Source organism: Acromyrmex echinatior, chromosome 11, assembly GCF_024713525.1.
Source record: "Acromyrmex echinatior isolate Ae372 chromosome 11, ASM2471352v2, whole genome shotgun sequence".
NCBI lineage: Eukaryota > Metazoa > Arthropoda > Insecta > Hymenoptera > Formicidae > Acromyrmex > Acromyrmex echinatior.
The window spans coordinates 8,665,088-8,681,802 of record NC_141862.1 but is presented as its reverse complement, the minus strand read 5'-3'; the positions used below and the strand labels follow the sequence as shown (position 1 = coordinate 8,681,802).

General features: G+C 42.2%; 1 protein-coding gene and 1 long non-coding RNA gene across 5 annotated transcripts in view; one reads left to right on the top strand and one right to left on the bottom strand.

The window, feature by feature from the left end:
- The window catches only part of svp (COUP transcription factor 2), a 305,103-nt gene that overhangs the window by 123,924 nt on the left and 164,464 nt on the right, over positions 1 to 16,715 (bottom strand). For 2 of the 4 annotated variants that reach the window (XM_087410972.1, XM_011062215.2), the window contains exon 1: positions 9,883 to 11,699. The exons of the other annotated variants lie outside the window; for them this stretch is intronic. In XM_087410972.1, the coding sequence (XP_087267098.1) occupies positions 9,883 to 10,234 (352 nt within the window). In that variant the 5' untranslated portion in view covers positions 10,235 to 11,699. Of the gene's footprint in view, positions 1 to 9,882; positions 11,700 to 16,715 lie in introns of those variants that run through there. 4 annotated transcript variants of the gene reach the window in all.
- LOC105149649 (uncharacterized) overlaps positions 11,815 to 16,715 on the top strand; it is a 70,651-nt gene continuing 65,750 nt past the window's right edge. Inside the window, exon 1 of the long non-coding RNA XR_015546587.1 lies at positions 11,815 to 11,928. This is a non-coding gene — a long non-coding RNA (uncharacterized LOC105149649). The remainder of the gene's footprint in view (positions 11,929 to 16,715) is intronic.

Below are 16,715 nucleotides of genomic sequence, written 5' to 3'. Positions count from 1 at the left end.
TGAAAGAGTTTTGCATCAAGGATAAAAAGAAGGTTAGGAATATATACGCATATGAAAATAAATAGCTCGATGATTATATAGCTGCTATATTTTTTTCTAGAAGCATAGGAAATATTAACCCAACACATAAGCCTAAGCTATCAGTAAATATTAACACAAAACACAAGCCTAAGTCGACTCTCGGTAACTTTCGTACCAAAAAACAGATAATCGGCACTTCTGATCTACGGATCGTTGAGTTAATTAAATTCAACAAGTACATGTAATATATTGATTTTTCTCTGGAGTTCTCTAATATGGAGTTTTCTAATATCGATGCGATTTCTTCAAGCCCACTTCGACCATTGCCAGTTTTCAACAGAGAGTGTTTGGATCATCTGGTTTGCTATAGTCAAACCGCAAACATCATCGCTTAATCCACGGTCATTCTAATTTCAAGGTCGACATTCGATGGGATTCGAGGGTTAAACTTATGCCTACGGAAACGCAGGGTCGAATCCTGAATGACTATTGCGCAATAACCAAAGACAGGGAATCTTGTACCAGTCGTGCTACTTGGAATGGGAGGTTCCCGGGCTCCTGTAATCGGCAGATTAATGTTCATCTCTCTCTCTCTCTCTCTCTCTCTCTCTCGTTCTCCGTCCATCTGGAACATCTAATCTCAAGCGATAGCCGAGGATCCGTCCGAAGGGGGCATCGCGTATCGTTTGGATTGTTCGGAATAGCCGATGAACAGACGGTTTAATTTATAGCGTATTCTCAGATCCTTAGTCCTTTACGCGATCGAGTGTCCAGCACTCACAAGGACGTTTCTCTAGATATATAGAGACCAGTAAGACCATTCGAAATCGGACGCACGCGTTCGAACAGGTCGAACTGGTCTCGAAGCGTTAACGCCTTCGGTCGTCCGGGGCGTTGTTTCGGGCCGGCGAAATAATACCCGACGGGACATTTAACGCGGTTAAAGGTGCCGACGAAGGGTTCGCATTATCTACGGTCAGTTGACCGACGACCAGTTTTTCCGACCGCGAGGACAACGCCCGAGATCTTTCCCAGGATCCCGCCGCGCCGCGCCGGCGTGTTCATCCACATGATCCCCAGGAAGCCTCCTTGGAACACGTTTGCGACTATCTGTTAAGGAGAAGATCAAAGGACATAACGGAGCGAGAGAGAAAGTAAGAATTGATAATCGTCAATCGGACGAAGCCGAGAAGAGAAAGGGAGAGATGCAGAAGGAAGATCTCCGACGCGAAGGGGACGCGAAAGGGTATCCGGTTTTGGAATCGGGCCGTTGTGTCCCGGGACCGAACCGGACCGGACCAGACAGTCCTCGCGGGATCATTAATCAAAATATTTACGCGTAGGGACGTGCGAGCGTCCGGAGAGTCGCTCTGACACTCCGTTTTATCGATTATCCGATGTCACGTTTCATACGGTATTTTCGGCATTCAAGGGGTTCTACACGGTTGCCCGTTAGTCCTGGCATGAAGGGAGAAAGGGTATTAAACGAATAAAAGAAGTTCGTCTTGTCAAACGACGATCTCGACGTCGAGCTTCACGATCTTCGGTAATTTATACCTCACAGCGTGTAAACGTGCATGCGTTTTTCATCCTCCTGCCACCTCTCCCTTACGATCCGCTAACGCTGACGATGGGTCATCCTCGTCATTTTCGATTCCTCGACGATTAAACCGTCATGCTCGTATCGGCGAGGCTCCTCTTTGAATACATTGGCACGCGGCCTTGCTCGGGACCTCATAAAAGTCATAATTTATCGCTGGTACAGCATAATGACTTGGCCATCGTTTTAATTAACTCCATTCCCATCATCCACGGAAACAATCCGTGCGTTCAATCGCCACGAGTATTTCGCAGGGCCAGCCCTATTTTTATATCAATGGATTGATATCGCCTATCTTTATCACATCTTTAAAAATGAATTTAATAAACTACACTAATAATTAAAAGAAATAATTTTTCTAAACAGAAGATTCGTACAAATTAAGTTTAACACTTATATTCCCGATCCAGTTATGTATATAATTTTATACATTACAATTTATTATTCTTTAATTCTTAAACTTACCAATTATTTTTGTCTGTCATTTAAGTTTAATGAATTAAAAAAACAAACTTTAATGAACAACTGAAAAAGATGTTATTGTAAAAAATATATAATTCAGAATTTCCTTTGTATTATTCTGATACCATTAAGTCATTTTTTATTTTTACATAATTACACGACAAGATCGTACATAATAAACTATTATTTACCACTAAGCTTGTTTAATATTTTTTGGCTAAACAACCTCAAATACGATCGCCTCAAATATTTTCTATGTAAATTTAAAAACAACATTTAAAACTAATAACATCTAAAATTTAAAAAGAAATTTCATTAAGATATTTTAAAGATAAATACAAAAAAAAATGAAAATAATATTTTTATTTGTCGATTCTATTTGACAGTGGCATTCATTTTACTTAATACACATATTTCTGCTGCACGACATTGCTTTAAGCACTTTTTATAGTTCTTCAACTGTTTGCTCTCAACGTCGCTGTTGCACCTGTTACTCATGGAATCTCGCGACTATCTCATTCCGACATGCATAACTAGTGTAACGCGTGCCGATCGACGTGCCAATCGACGTACGGTGCTTATGTAATCAGCATGATGTCGCGGAAAATGCATTAACGAGCGAGAAGTCGTGCGGATTGTCGTCATTCGATTCCTCGATCGCTCGTGATCGCATCTTCGCATCGACGCGTACCAAAACCGAACGAACATTATCGCCGATGCTTCTCATTGGAAAGAAACCGATGCACCGTTCTGCATTGGACGTTCATTGGCGTAATCGGCATGATTGTCGGCGATCGCTTTATTACGTCGGCGGGTTGATTTTGATGTCAAGCGATGTCAAACGGTTGCGAGTTATCATCAATTTGCCCGGTCGATCGCGACGAGTCTGACGACAAACGCGTCGAATGGGAAAAATTACTCGTATCTCTCTCGACGTACGTACAACATTCGAATAAACCTAATCCTTATAAACATAAATCCTTTCTCATACAGACAACTTTTGGTTGCAATTATAATTGATATGTTAACGCAATCCTTATAAAGCTCTACAAAATAATTTGAAGAAGAAGAAAATAATTTGTCACTTTTGACCTGAATATGAATATGACTCCTATCACGGATATTTCTTCATTCGTTTATTTCCGAGACCTTTCTTCATTCTCGTGCAGTCACCCTCGCCGGCGCAATCAAACCCCATTTCACGGTGAGGGTAGAAAGGCCGATGTGGATATAAACGTGCGCGCGTTTGCCTCCTACGCGAGACAAGGGAGAGAATTCGCGGTGTTCCGGGCAATTAAGATTACCGCGAACAGAAATTATCACCGGATTAACCGTGTTATTACGGCACCGCTAATGCTACGGATAGGCGTAAGAGCCTCGACAATGGTAAATATCGTTACCGCGGTTGTAATTGGTACACCGGGGAGAGAGTGACTCGCCGCTGTAACTCGAGAGCTCAATTAAGGGTCCAACTCTTAACCCGGTTCGGCCCTCGCTTCCACCATGACGACTGTACATCGATTGTATCACACGTTAATTTGTTCCGGTATCACTACATCGTTTCCCGCATTTCTGTAGTAGATAGTAGACGCGCTTATTATCTCTTTTCTATCATCCAGATTCTTTTACGCGATAAGCTGGCTTCTCGCTTAAGCGAAGCGTGAACAAGATATTTCTACATAATTCTTTTTATTTATGTATCTTAATTCCGTTTCATTCAATTTTATTTTTTGCACACGCAAACTAGTACTAAGTAGTATCTATATAATTGAAGAACATGTAATCTTCCCTTGACACTCACAATTTGTATTTATAAATCATTAAATGTCTTTAGACTTTCAATTTTTATTTTTTTTAATTTTTAAATTTTTTTCTCTTACGCTTTTTAATATTTTTTAAATCTAAATCGATGAAATTCAATTGAAAAAGAAAGGAATTATTAAATTCCTATTAATTAAAATATCTATATTTGAATGTCAGATTCAATTCATATACGTTAAATTTGTACATTAAAGCAAGATTAGTTAGGTTATCCAGGGATTCCACGTTTCATTGATTTTTTAGTTGAATTTCACTGTAAATTTACTGTAAATTATCAGTGGCATAATTGAGACTGACGTCAGTGATTATTCACAGATTTATAGAGTATACTTTAATATATACTTTAATTTTATATATATATCGATAAAGAGAGAGAGAGAGAGAGAGAGAGAGAGAGAGAGAGAGAGAATACAATGAAAAAAGTATAATTTATAATAACACGTTTCAAAACGAAATGTTTTCGTCATCATTCATTCACTTAACAAACAAAAAGATGTATACCGCAAAAGAACAAAAGAATCCTTTGATAGATCGTGTGTAAGTTCACGAGAAGATCGGCGGATGCACGAAGACGATCATTTCACTCCGAGGAATTCCGGCGGGCCATATCGGGTGCATTGCATGGCGAGTAATTAGAGAAGCTCCGGGTTCATTAGGATATCTGGTCGTATCTTGGCGACAGTTTCCGCCACGCGACCGACGGCAGTAACGGCCACAGTAATTCAACGTGGATGCAGAAATCAGGCGAAATACACTCCTCTACTTCAAACTTTACAGAAACAAACGAGAACTCGCCTAATATATTAGACTATCATTAAACGTTCCATTCTACAATAAAACAAATAATATGGCACTACATTTTCATAATCGTAGAATAATTGTACGAGTTGATGCTAAAACGAGCTGAATAAACATCGTTAAAGAATCCAACTTCCTTGATAAAATCAATGTCCTATTTTTAGATATAATATTATCAAATATTTACTCTCTAATTATTAAAAATAAAATTGAATAACAATGAAAAATACATGTAATAATAAATTGTGTTTTCAAACTGATAGGTATTATTATTTTTTTTTTATTAAATTACGCATGAAAAGCGTGTGGCGAGGCCTCTTAGATTGTCTCTCTTTCGTAAAAAATATGATCAATTCATTACAAGGCTGCAGATTAATAGCCAGTACTGTAACTAACTCGTTCATCGAATAAAGTCAGCCGGTTCTTCCGGCAGACCTAACCGTCAATTATCTCGCATGGCGAGAACGGGCCCTTCGGGAAACGCGACGCGGCCGGCTGGTTGTAGCCCCGCGGATGCATTTCCGCGTAGTCCGAGCGCGATGGTGGTCGGTCGACATCTGGCTGACGTGGCCGGGGCAATTCGTGAAATTCGTCGTTACACGGTGCACAGATTACGCGCGGTTTAGCCGAGCCGCCGGAAACGGTTTACACATTGTACACGGAAGCAATTATCGCAAGCGCACGCTGCTGTAATCGAGTCGAGCGACGCGCCGACATGCTTTAATTGCCCGACAGCTTCACCCATCCCGACGATTAATTCGGGATTTTTCCAAGTGTCGAATAGATCTGTAAATTATATAATGCGGAGTGCGACGTAATAATTAATGTAAAGTTATGAAACACGCGGTTCCGTATTTTTGTTCCTAATTAGACGTGGTACATGTAGACATAAAATGATATTGACGGAGTACCTTGCTATTTTCGTCGCATTCGAAAGTCATAAGTTGATGTCTTAATGCTAAATCAATATAAGTACTTTGTGTACCTCGATATTATGTGATTATCATTGTATCGCTAGAACAAGAAATGCCAATGGCATTCCGTGACTCGGAGAGATAAGAGGATATACATATTTTATTTTTTAATAGAACTTAAAATCAATCGAACAATAAAAAAAGCAAATGCACATTTAAAGCTCTCGCTCGCTTTATGCATAAAAAAGAAGCACACATAAAATCTTTATGACAATAAATGGATATCAATTATAATAAACTAAATTGCTTCAATAATAATCGTAATATATATTGAAATCTATCAGAGTTATATGAACTTTAAAATTTTATGAAAATTATTATAATCAAATCTCAGACGGTCGTATTCAATACGTCATTATCTTCCGCTTGACTACGATTTACGAAAGCAATTGTTCCCGCATTATTTTGCTCTAACGCCAAAGCACTTTATGGACATCGGCAATCTCCGTACCGATCAACCGAAGTAAAGTACTTTTTCAATCTGTTCGAATCGATCGGGGCTCGCCGTCGAGCAGATCCATCCATCCGTCTGTCTCGTCTTCGCTCGCTCGGTCGGAATTCTACGCTTCAGTATCCCATGATTTCCACGTGATATCCACGCGTGTTACGTGCTAGATCCCACGCACGGTCTCGTCTCCGTCGAGGGCAATACACCGAGTGAACCTAACGAGATTTCAATAGCCTGATCCTTGCTGTCGGTTACCGCAAATAAGCTCGATCCTGCGGTAACGTCTAGCGAGCGATGAATGCTAAGCATAGAAATGCGGAACCACTCCGTAGCGAGAGGGTATAATGTGCGGTAAATAGAAGAATGTTATGAACTCGCATGAGATACTCGCGCACTGCTATACTTGTCGGTCCGGCAGCGACGGCACGCGGTGGTATCCTTCGAGAGGTCAGAAAAGCAGAACGTACCAGAACGTTTTACGTGCCCGGTACGGCATTAAACGTTAAAAATAATTTTGACTAAGCGAAGAGGATAATATATTCTCTGCCTTAATAAAGGACAGATATCATCTAATTATCGTCTACAGCGATGAGAATAGCCGGTTACAAAATTAATTTACGTCAAAATGATTAATTTGAAACGTTTCAGAATGAGATCGTATATAAATTTTAAATTGTGTTCCAGCATAGAAACCTGCACACGTGTGCAAAGGTTTCCAAGCTACACAACGAATCTAATATTTTTCACGTAGATGTCGTAGATCATTAATATAATTTATCGCTGGTACCTATCACGATAATGACTCGTTATTTCGAAGAGCCGTAAGTAATTAACGTTTCATATATTTACCTACAAAAATTTTACGATAGGAGTGTCAACGAATTGTCGCGTTGCAAGTGCATCCGTATAAAACGTTGATTTTTAAGAGATTTTTATGCAATTTTTACGCAATTTAATTTATGCGTACGAGGCTTATTCGCTCAAGCGTAAATTTGCGATTAGTTTTCACGAATCTCGCTATGGCTTCGACGCATCGAGCAGAATCGAAAGTAAGAAGGACGAAAAGAAGGAGGAACCGCAGATAGCCGAGTGTCATTAATCAAGGCCCTCGAAGTGCACTAAATCACCCGCGAGATATAAATTACCGCGGGCAATCTGGTATCAATAAGGCGTAATTCGGGATAATAGGGCGTGCGAGAGAGGGCGGACGCGCAGGAGGATATATAACTCCTGATTTCCGAGGGTGCTGTAGATTTCGATTAACCCGAGTCCGTCCGCCTGTCCGAGCCGAGTCGCGACATTTCTCTTCGTTACACTCCTCTCGTCTCTCGAGCCTTCGATCCTTCGCCTTCGTATAAATGATTTAACGGACGCGCGCGCACGCAGGAATCCAACTATTCTCCGTTGCAAATGTGAAAGCGACTATCACGATGTGTAAGAAAACGTCAAGATAACGAAAGCTAGCACAGATGTCCGGTCAATCACTCTTACGCACTTCAGCGAAGATAAAATGCAAAATATGCATTAATGGATTTTTATGGAATATTTTTATGGGTTTAAGAATGAAATTATCATTTTATCAGAAGACGAGAGTCACGTCGTTTCATTAAGTTATAATCTTCAAAATCAAAGTACCATTAATCTATCTTCTTATTGAGTCGTGCGAAGGAGATGCGGCGTTGTTAAAATATTAATCCGGATTTTATCCGAAGAAAGAAGAACTGTTATCGTTACCGTAGAGTAAATGAATCCTATTTCCGCTTACTCATGTATCTATTTTCAATAAGATAAAGCGCAGTCTGATTTAAACAGTAGTGATCGTAAACAGTATTGATACCGTTATATTAAATAACGACTATAAAAACTCAACATTCAATCTTATTTTTCAGTCTTAATAATTGTGGTGGTTTAATGACGATTCAAAGAGAGCACAGAACTCAATTCGATATATATCCATGTAAAAAAAAAAAAAGAAAGGAACGCGTGAGGCATAATATCCAAATCAAAGTACAGATCGTCCGAAGCTCTTCCCTTGTATCGACAAATCGCGAGATTCGTCGGTACGATACGACAAGCGGCGCGGCGCAGCGCGGCTAATTAGTTATCCTCGATACATCTGGCCGATGGATAATTAGCCGCTACGGTTTATACGTGCGATAACTCGCCGCTCGCGCTCGCGCTCGCGCGCGCGTTCTCGACGACCCGCTGGGATTTGTTTCCGCCCGTGAAAACAATTTGTTTCTCATTCCATCGGAACCGAACCCCGTCATCATCGGCGCCAGAATGGGATAAACCCTTCCCTCTCGCGCCCGCTTCTCCCTTTCGACGTCTGTCCTCGTTCCTCCCGCTTCATTTCCACGGCCCTATTACATCGTTATTAGGCTCGTAACAGACGTGTAAGCGTTCCGGGGAACACCCCACTGGGTTATTAATGGTGACTCTTTGTTTTTTCATACTCTCCACGCCCGATGGCCACGATGTACTCTTTTTCTCTTCTTCTCTTTTTTTTCTCTCCCTCCCCTCCCCCCCCCTCGCTCTCCCCCTCTCACTCTCTCCGTCCTGTTCACTACCTTCTTCTATCATTCGTAACGGTCTCTTTCTTCCTCTCATTAATTCGGGATATTTCGCCGTTTCTTTCCCCCCCTTCCATCTTCCCGCTTCCGTTCCTCTCGCTTTCACATCTTGAATAAATTAATGTAAACGTGAGTACTAAAGTAGGTGTCAGGTATTCTGATGCGAATGAGCTCTGCCTCGCGCGGTGACAAATTGGTAACACAGGTAAGGGGATACCTATCGCGCCCCATGATACTCACGAGAGAGAACAATCGTCGAAAGGGCGTGCACGCGCTCCTCCATATGAAGAGAAAAAAGGAAAGGCTTCGCGAGAACCTACCACGGCGGTAGAGATTTCGATAGTTGTCCTAGTCTTGCTGTACGGTTGTTTCAGCGCGTGCTGAATCGTTCGTGTCGCCTGTCGTGAAATCTCTCATGAAATCTTTTCGACGAGATCTCAGATTTCTGATCTCGATCGCGGATAAAACGCTCATTCGCTTTTATGACTGTCGTTGCGCTTCTTGTCTAAAGTTCTAGACTCGATTACAAGCTACCTTTTTGCGCGTAAAAAAGATCATTTAGAAGAAAGAAAATCTATTAATTTAGTTCATCGGTAAGATTTGGATTTCTTGAGGCAGAATATGCGCACAATCGATGAATAATGAGAAGATGACAAGCGAGTAGAATCCAATGAACAAATCGACTTATTAAAGACGAAATCGATTACTTCATGATAATTCTTTTATGTAATTTTAAAGAAGTGAATTCTTTAAAGAAGAGAATTTTGAAGAAAATAATTCTACATATTATATACATTAATTATATGATGAAACAAAAGTAAGTACTTCTGATGTACTCTTATAGTTATATGTATCTTTCTCAATATGTGCGAGTCCCTAATGTCGAACTAAATTTAACTCTTGTTACCGTTTCTCTCTCGTTTATTTATTTCGATCTATAACAAACTAAAATATCGTCACGATTCGCTCAATCCTGTACTCATCGATCACAAACGTTCGCTTATTATCTATCACACTAACGATCAGCATGAGCATTGGAGATATATCTAACAATTGCCGCAACATTATTCTCTGTGGTTACTAAATATGTCACTAATGGATAAATATCCTAATCATCACGCAACTACAAGGGCATTTTTGATGCACTTTCTCAAGCGGAGAGAACAAACACCGTGAGCGACTCACCTTCGCAAGTGAATTGTCCGTAATGTTTGCCGCTGCTTTTATCTCCGCAGACGACGCACTCGATGTTCGGCGATTTATCCGTTTGCGAGCTGCCGGACTGCGAGCTGTTGGCTTGGCTGCCGGGGGTGGTGCTAGGTGGCAAGGGATCCCTTGAGGTCAAGACCGAGCCGGCAGGTACCAGACAGGTGATGTCCTCCGGCGTAGCCGAGGGCGTCAGATGCGCGGGCGGCATCGGTGGCGGTGGGCCTACCTGAAGGGGTCCGCCGCCGCCACCACCGCCGCCGCCGGCTGCGCCCAGGGCGGCCCCGGGGTCCCGCGAGGCCCAGGAGGGCGGCGGCGCGACCAACGCCATCGAGGCGGTGGTGCCGCGCGCCGGGAACCCCAGCTCCAACGTGGTGGTGAACTCGGGGTGGTGATGTCCGGCTGGCACCCGACCAGGGAACAACGTCGCCGTCGCGGCCGGGTAAACCACCCCGGCAGTCGCCAGGGCGTCCGCGCCTACCGTCCCGCCTCGAACCACCCTGCCGGTTTCCTATCCGTAAGACGCGATTAGGCCGACAACGACGACGGGGCCGATTATGAGTTGTCGATCAGCTCAGCCCGTCCGAATGATTCCTCGAATTGAATCAGTCTATATTCTGGAAGATGTGAAATCCTGGTACAAGCAATGTAAATACTCGGCAAATCTGCACGTTAACCACTATGGCGTTGGTATATTGGTGATCGCTGTTAGAAATCACGTTTCTTCACTCACTTCTTCACTGTCCTGAACTTTCCGCTAAATAACGCATAATTGCGAAACAAACTGTGCAAGTGATGTTCGACGCCTATCATACTTGCAGAGAATTATGAATGAGCCAACGCTTGCGTTCTCCAATTATCGAATGCAATTGTGTAGACACTTGTCCAGGATATCAAAGTCAAAGCTTCATCCTTTAACAATAGAGAATCGAAGTTCTGTTCGATCCTTCGGAAAATATCGTACTTAAGATCTCACGGTGCCAAATCAACTTTGCTATTAATAGTAGATTATTCGCGCTGCAATAACCACAATGTCATCCTGCGAAAACTCCCGATAAACGTGTTTGAACAATAATCGCGAATGATACAATGATGTCAAACAGTAATAACCCTCACACTCCGTCACTCAGAGGCACTTCACTTTTTTTCACGTGTATATCGCGATTTTTCGACAAGAAAAGTCTCGCGTTTACGACACCGACACTCGCACCGACACCGACCGAACTATTCTGACGACAGTCGTCAACCCTTCGATCATCAGGGAAGAGACACACGACCCGGTAGTAAAAGGGGAGAGGGAAGGATAAACAAGCTCCGAAGATGAATTTAAAGCAGTTCGCAAAGAGCGGTTGTGTCCTTTGGTACCGCTTTACGTTTCGCGCTTTGGCGCGATTTGGAGTATACTTCTTCAGAGCTTTCTCATCCGTAACCACGAGCGTGCCTACGTATATTCCCGCGTGCGTGCGTACGTGCGTGCGCGTACGCAGTTGATATATCGTTCAGCCGTAAGCGACACTTGCGTAAGCGACACTTGCGTTTGCGCGAGCTGCGATGTATATGTTTGCTCGCTCGCTCGCTCGCGTGCGCGTGTACTTCTTTGGATGCGTGTTGCGCGATAGTGTGCGTGATGGTGTCGTCCCTCCGTCGCGCGCTTGCAGCGCCGAGCATCAGCAACAGCAGCAACAGCAGCAGCAGCAGCAGCAGCAGCAGCAGCAGCAACGACGGCGACGGCGGCGGCGACGGCGGCGGCGGTGACGGTGGCGATGGTGGCGGTGGCGGCGGCGGCGGCGGCGGCGGCGGTAGCAGCAGCAGCGGCAGTAGAACGGCAAGCCGTAGTAGTAGTAGGAGGAGGAGGAGAAGAAGAAGAGAGGTGATACTCGACTACCGCCTCGATACGACTATTCTTGGGGCCGACCAGAGACCGACTGCCGACTAAGGCGACCCCTGACACCGACCTGGACCCCCCACTATCGCGAACCCGCGAGGGTTTCTCGCGGGTACCACCGGTTGCCATGACTACTGAAGGTGGGGTCGAGTCCCGGGCGCGCCCCGGTCGTCCTCTCATTGGCTACGGGCTTGCCCTACCCCGGACAACCAGCACGCGTTGCCCGACCAAGTAGTTCCGTACCCACTTTGACTCCTCGATCTAGTCGCCGTTTCCCTCTTTCTCTTCTGCGATCGCTGATGAGTGGGTCTCCTTCCTTCGCTCGAGAGATTGTCTCACTCGCCGCACCGACGACTTGCTCACTCGCTCTCACTCTTCATCTATCTATCCGTCTGCCGTCAGTCTATTCGTCCTGCTCTCCCTCTCCTTCGTCTTCCCTTCTCTTCTCCCCTTTTACCCTTTCTCTGTCTCTCTTTTTCTCCCCATTCGCGAACTCCACGAACAAGTGCTCCGCAGTTCTCCTTATCGCGTTCCCTGTCCCTCTCCTTTTCCCTCGCGTACCATGTTCCACCACTCTACTCGTAATCTCTTCTCGCGGACTCAAGCTCTTCGGATTCTTCAACCTGCTGATCATATTATTATGCTTTTTATCAAACCAACCGCGACCGCTACCATATAGTCGTCATCACTACCTTCTAAGCGCCCTATCGAACAACTTTGCCCTTTTCGGGAGGGGACTATGTTCGATTCTCTGGACTCAATCTCTAGCTCATTTTAATCTCTCGATTCCTATCTTTCTTTTCGCTTCAACTTAACCCGTCTACGATTATTTCCGCTAAATATTGCTCCCATTCGTTCTGAATCCGTCACAATAAACAACATAATAACATTCTTCAAGTATCTTCCAACGACTGTCTTTAGCCATTTAATGTTATTCTTATCTGCATTTTTTGTTTTACAAGAAAAAAAGTTCGTTGTGGTAAAATTGTTTCGTAAAGATTTGTTTAAAAGCATATTATATTAGTTGGCTGAAGGATAACACAAGTATAGATGAGCGATTAATATGTCGTTCGGAAGTCTTCGGCTGTCGCTTCTTTTCTTCTCCGGAAGAAGAGCCCAGGTGGAAAGAACGCGGTCGTCCACCCCGTCGGTGTCAGGGGCGGCCGAGGGAAGAGAGGTCAGAGCGAGAGGGCGGCAGCCAATGAGGACGTGGAGTCAAGTGGGGCGCGAAAAATGGGCCGGCCCGCCTTCCATCCACCCCCGGGAGCTAAGGGTGAGGGTAAGGGTGCACGGAGTAGGGCTAGAGAGGGCTCCGAAGGCGGCCGGGGCATCGAGGTAGGGTCAGTCGGGTCGCAGCCCTGCACCCCTACAGCCTTGCTTGTCAAGCTCTTTGCTCTTTCCGCGCCTCTCTCTATCTCTTACTCCTCTATCTCGTTTTCTCTTACGGTTTCGTCGACGAAACTTTCCCTTACGACGCGTGGTTCCGACGTTTTTCCCGAGCTGCCGGAATCCGATATTTTTCATGTTCCTACTTTCCCATGTTTTAATCTTAATGTAGAATATTGATTTAAAATGATACACACATAGTCCAGTGAACGTTGAAATCCACGATTATCAAATCTATTTACGTCATGTCGAATTCCTTTTTTTATTCGGATTGCCGTCTTACTGGTTCACATATAGTATTTTCATATATCATTGATTCAATACTTTTTCTCTTTTAGTTTTTTATATAAAAAATAAAAGAGAAAAAACGCTTCAAAATGTTCAATATTTAATTATACTTTTCCTCCTCTGAAGTAACAAATTTACACGCAGTAAGTGTAAAAATATGCTAAGAAGTTAGAAACGAATCTCTTACATCATCAATCAGTTTATCCTACATTCTGTTATCGATAAACACTACCCGCGTAACATTCTTATCGCGCAATTGCTCACTGGCGTCTCTCCGCGTCTTAATCGATGTCGAGCCAAAGCAGGCGCGTAAGATGATCTTCTCGTCGAGCGACGAAATCGAAAGGAGGTATCCTCGACGCGTGATTCGCGTGCGAGGAATTCGGCGCTCGATACAACGGCGGGAAGCGCTATTCTTTTATCAACGGATTGCGTGCGTACGCGTGCACGCAAATAGCGGACGGCAAATAGCTGGCCGGACGAACGGAAAAACGAGAAACGAGGGTACGGAAGGCTTGAAAACGATCGGAGAGCGAAGCGAGCTGTTGGCAAGCAAGAGCTCGCTCGCTCTTGAACTGAACTCAATAAGCGTGACCTCCGACCGACCGACGCTCGACTCTCCGGCCGTTACAAGCGCCGTCGTGGATGTCGTCGAGGGTCAAATTTAGGCTGCACCCGACGCGACCGCATCGAATTTCGCGCGATCTGTTCCACCTGACGACGTCAACGCGATGTTTATCACTTCTATCGATGTCGTGGGATCCATTTCGATTAGAGAACAACATTCATGTATTGGAAAGATACATATAAAGAATTTAAAACGGTTTCTGTTCCTAAGATTCTTAATGTTTTTATGTATTTGTTAGATTCTTTATATTGAACAATAAATAAAATCTTGTATATTTTAAAAGAGAATTTACATTTTTGTCTTCAATAATTTGGTAAAAATATATATGTGAATCAAACTGCATCTAATTATACTGTATATGTATAGTACATATTTTACTTTAAAAAAAAAAAGTTGTTACAAATGATTAAATTAAGTTTTGCTATAAAAAAAAGTTTCAAGTTTCATTTATTTTAACTGAGATCTGTGAATTAAAAAACATACAATAAAACAAAATATACAACAAAATATACAATAAAACAAAATATACAACAAAATATACAATAAAACAAAATATAAAAAAATGTTAAGAAAAATAAAAAGTTTAATAACTAAGAATTGAAGAATATTAATTTTAGAACAACTGTCATGATTTTCCTTGCTTCATTTTAAAGATTTTCGATTAATACTTTAAATTATTACAAGAAGGCAAATAAACTAAAATAAATTTGATAGACTATCAAGCTATCAAGAAACTAAAAATCTAAAAATCAAAGTTTATCGGTTAAACATATATATGTCTATCAGGTTAACTTTCTCTCGAATAATAATTTAATTTTCTATACTTTCGTGACCGCGAGCGATTTACCCGTATCATATGTACCCGTCTTTATAATATCTCAGATACGACAACGACGTGGGGAGCATCTAAAAAGTCTCAAATCACCCGAGGCATTAACCACCACCGCCGGTGGCGGGGGCATCCCGTGGTGAATCCAAGAACGACCTGCGGTGTAACCGCAGCCCCCGCAACCATCGTTAGGGGTGAGCGAGCGTGCGTAATAGTTATAGGAATACGTGTGTGCGATGGTCGTCGCGAGTACGTTAGTAGGGTGGAAGTCCTAGCGGTAGATTGAGGCAGGAGGAGACGAGAGGAAAGGCAGGGGTGGACGCGCTGCGTACAAGTGCATATCGGTGAAGGGGTGCCCGAACAATGCGCTCATTCAATGCGCTCTAGATATGATTACCGGAAACCATCCCGTAATTACTTTTTGTACATCGAAAACGCACGAGGCCCTTCGCCTCCTCCTTTCCCTCCAAAGTTACCCCCTCGACTCTGCTATCTCTGTTGTCCGTCTCCTCCACCTTTATCACCGTCGCGATACTTCTTAGATCATCGTTCACGACAATCATTTTCCACTCTTTCAGTCATGTTATTAACGCACACCGACTCGTCAATTGATTTGGCGTTTTCAAGATAAAATGTCACGCTTGACGCTGCATACAATCTCTTTTCGTTCATAGTCAAAAGAAAAATTCTCTCGTACATATCGTTATGCATTTCCTCTCTTATTTTATTATTATAAATAAAATATATAGTTTAATTTAAATAATCAAATCACGAGCAAATTTGGATTTACAGAAAATATATACACTAAGAAAAAAATGTACTAAATTTTAATAGTAATAGTTGAATATTTATTAAATGTATTTATTTGATCTGAATATTTATTAAACATATTTATTTGATCTAAAAACCATTAATTTAATTTAACTATTATTATTTTTTATTTAGCAAATACTTCTTTCCCGTAAATAAATTATATTAGTTCAAACAATTCTTTATTAAAATTTAATACATTTTTCTCTCAGTGTACATGTAAAATCACGAATATAAGCAAAAGAACGATATTTTTCATTTTACGATTTTTAATAAAAAAAAAAGAAGTTTTATTATATACATGTGAAGCTTTAAAACTGATTTATTATTAGCTAATCAAAAATTATCGCATTATTTAGATTGTTGCTAAACAACTCGATTAATTATACTTAGAAATACTTAGATATTTTCTAATGGATATTTTTAACACACGTTGCGTATTAAATATTATTTTAGAGTTTTAAAGGTCTCGTCACATTTCGAATCGATCGCAGAGAAAATGCGGCGTGTTCCGCTGAACAAATATTTATCTCGTGATATTAATTAAGTACTGAGGGAGTTGCTCGTTTGAGTCGCAAGCTAAACGCAAACGGCACTCTGGATATTTTTCCAATCTTTCAACTCTAACCGCAAAGAACGCAGATATTACCCGTCCCTGCATCCGGTGGTCGTGTAATCTTGCCGTACGTCTTTGATAGGTTTATTACCGAACTCAGGCTTGTTTGCTCCGCGTACACAAGGTAGCTCTGACTTTTTTTCCGAACGTGGTTCTCACTCGCGTGATACTTATACACTATGCAGTCATATATTAGCAACTTTATCGATTCGCGCGTTCACAGTTTTCCTCTTCGTATTTAATGTCATTCAAAGTATTATCAAGTGATTTAGTTTGTTGTATGCAAGATAATCTACTAATGCTAAATGTATGTAAGACAATAATAAATAATAAATTATAAACTTATTACATTTCTACGTATAAAACTCCA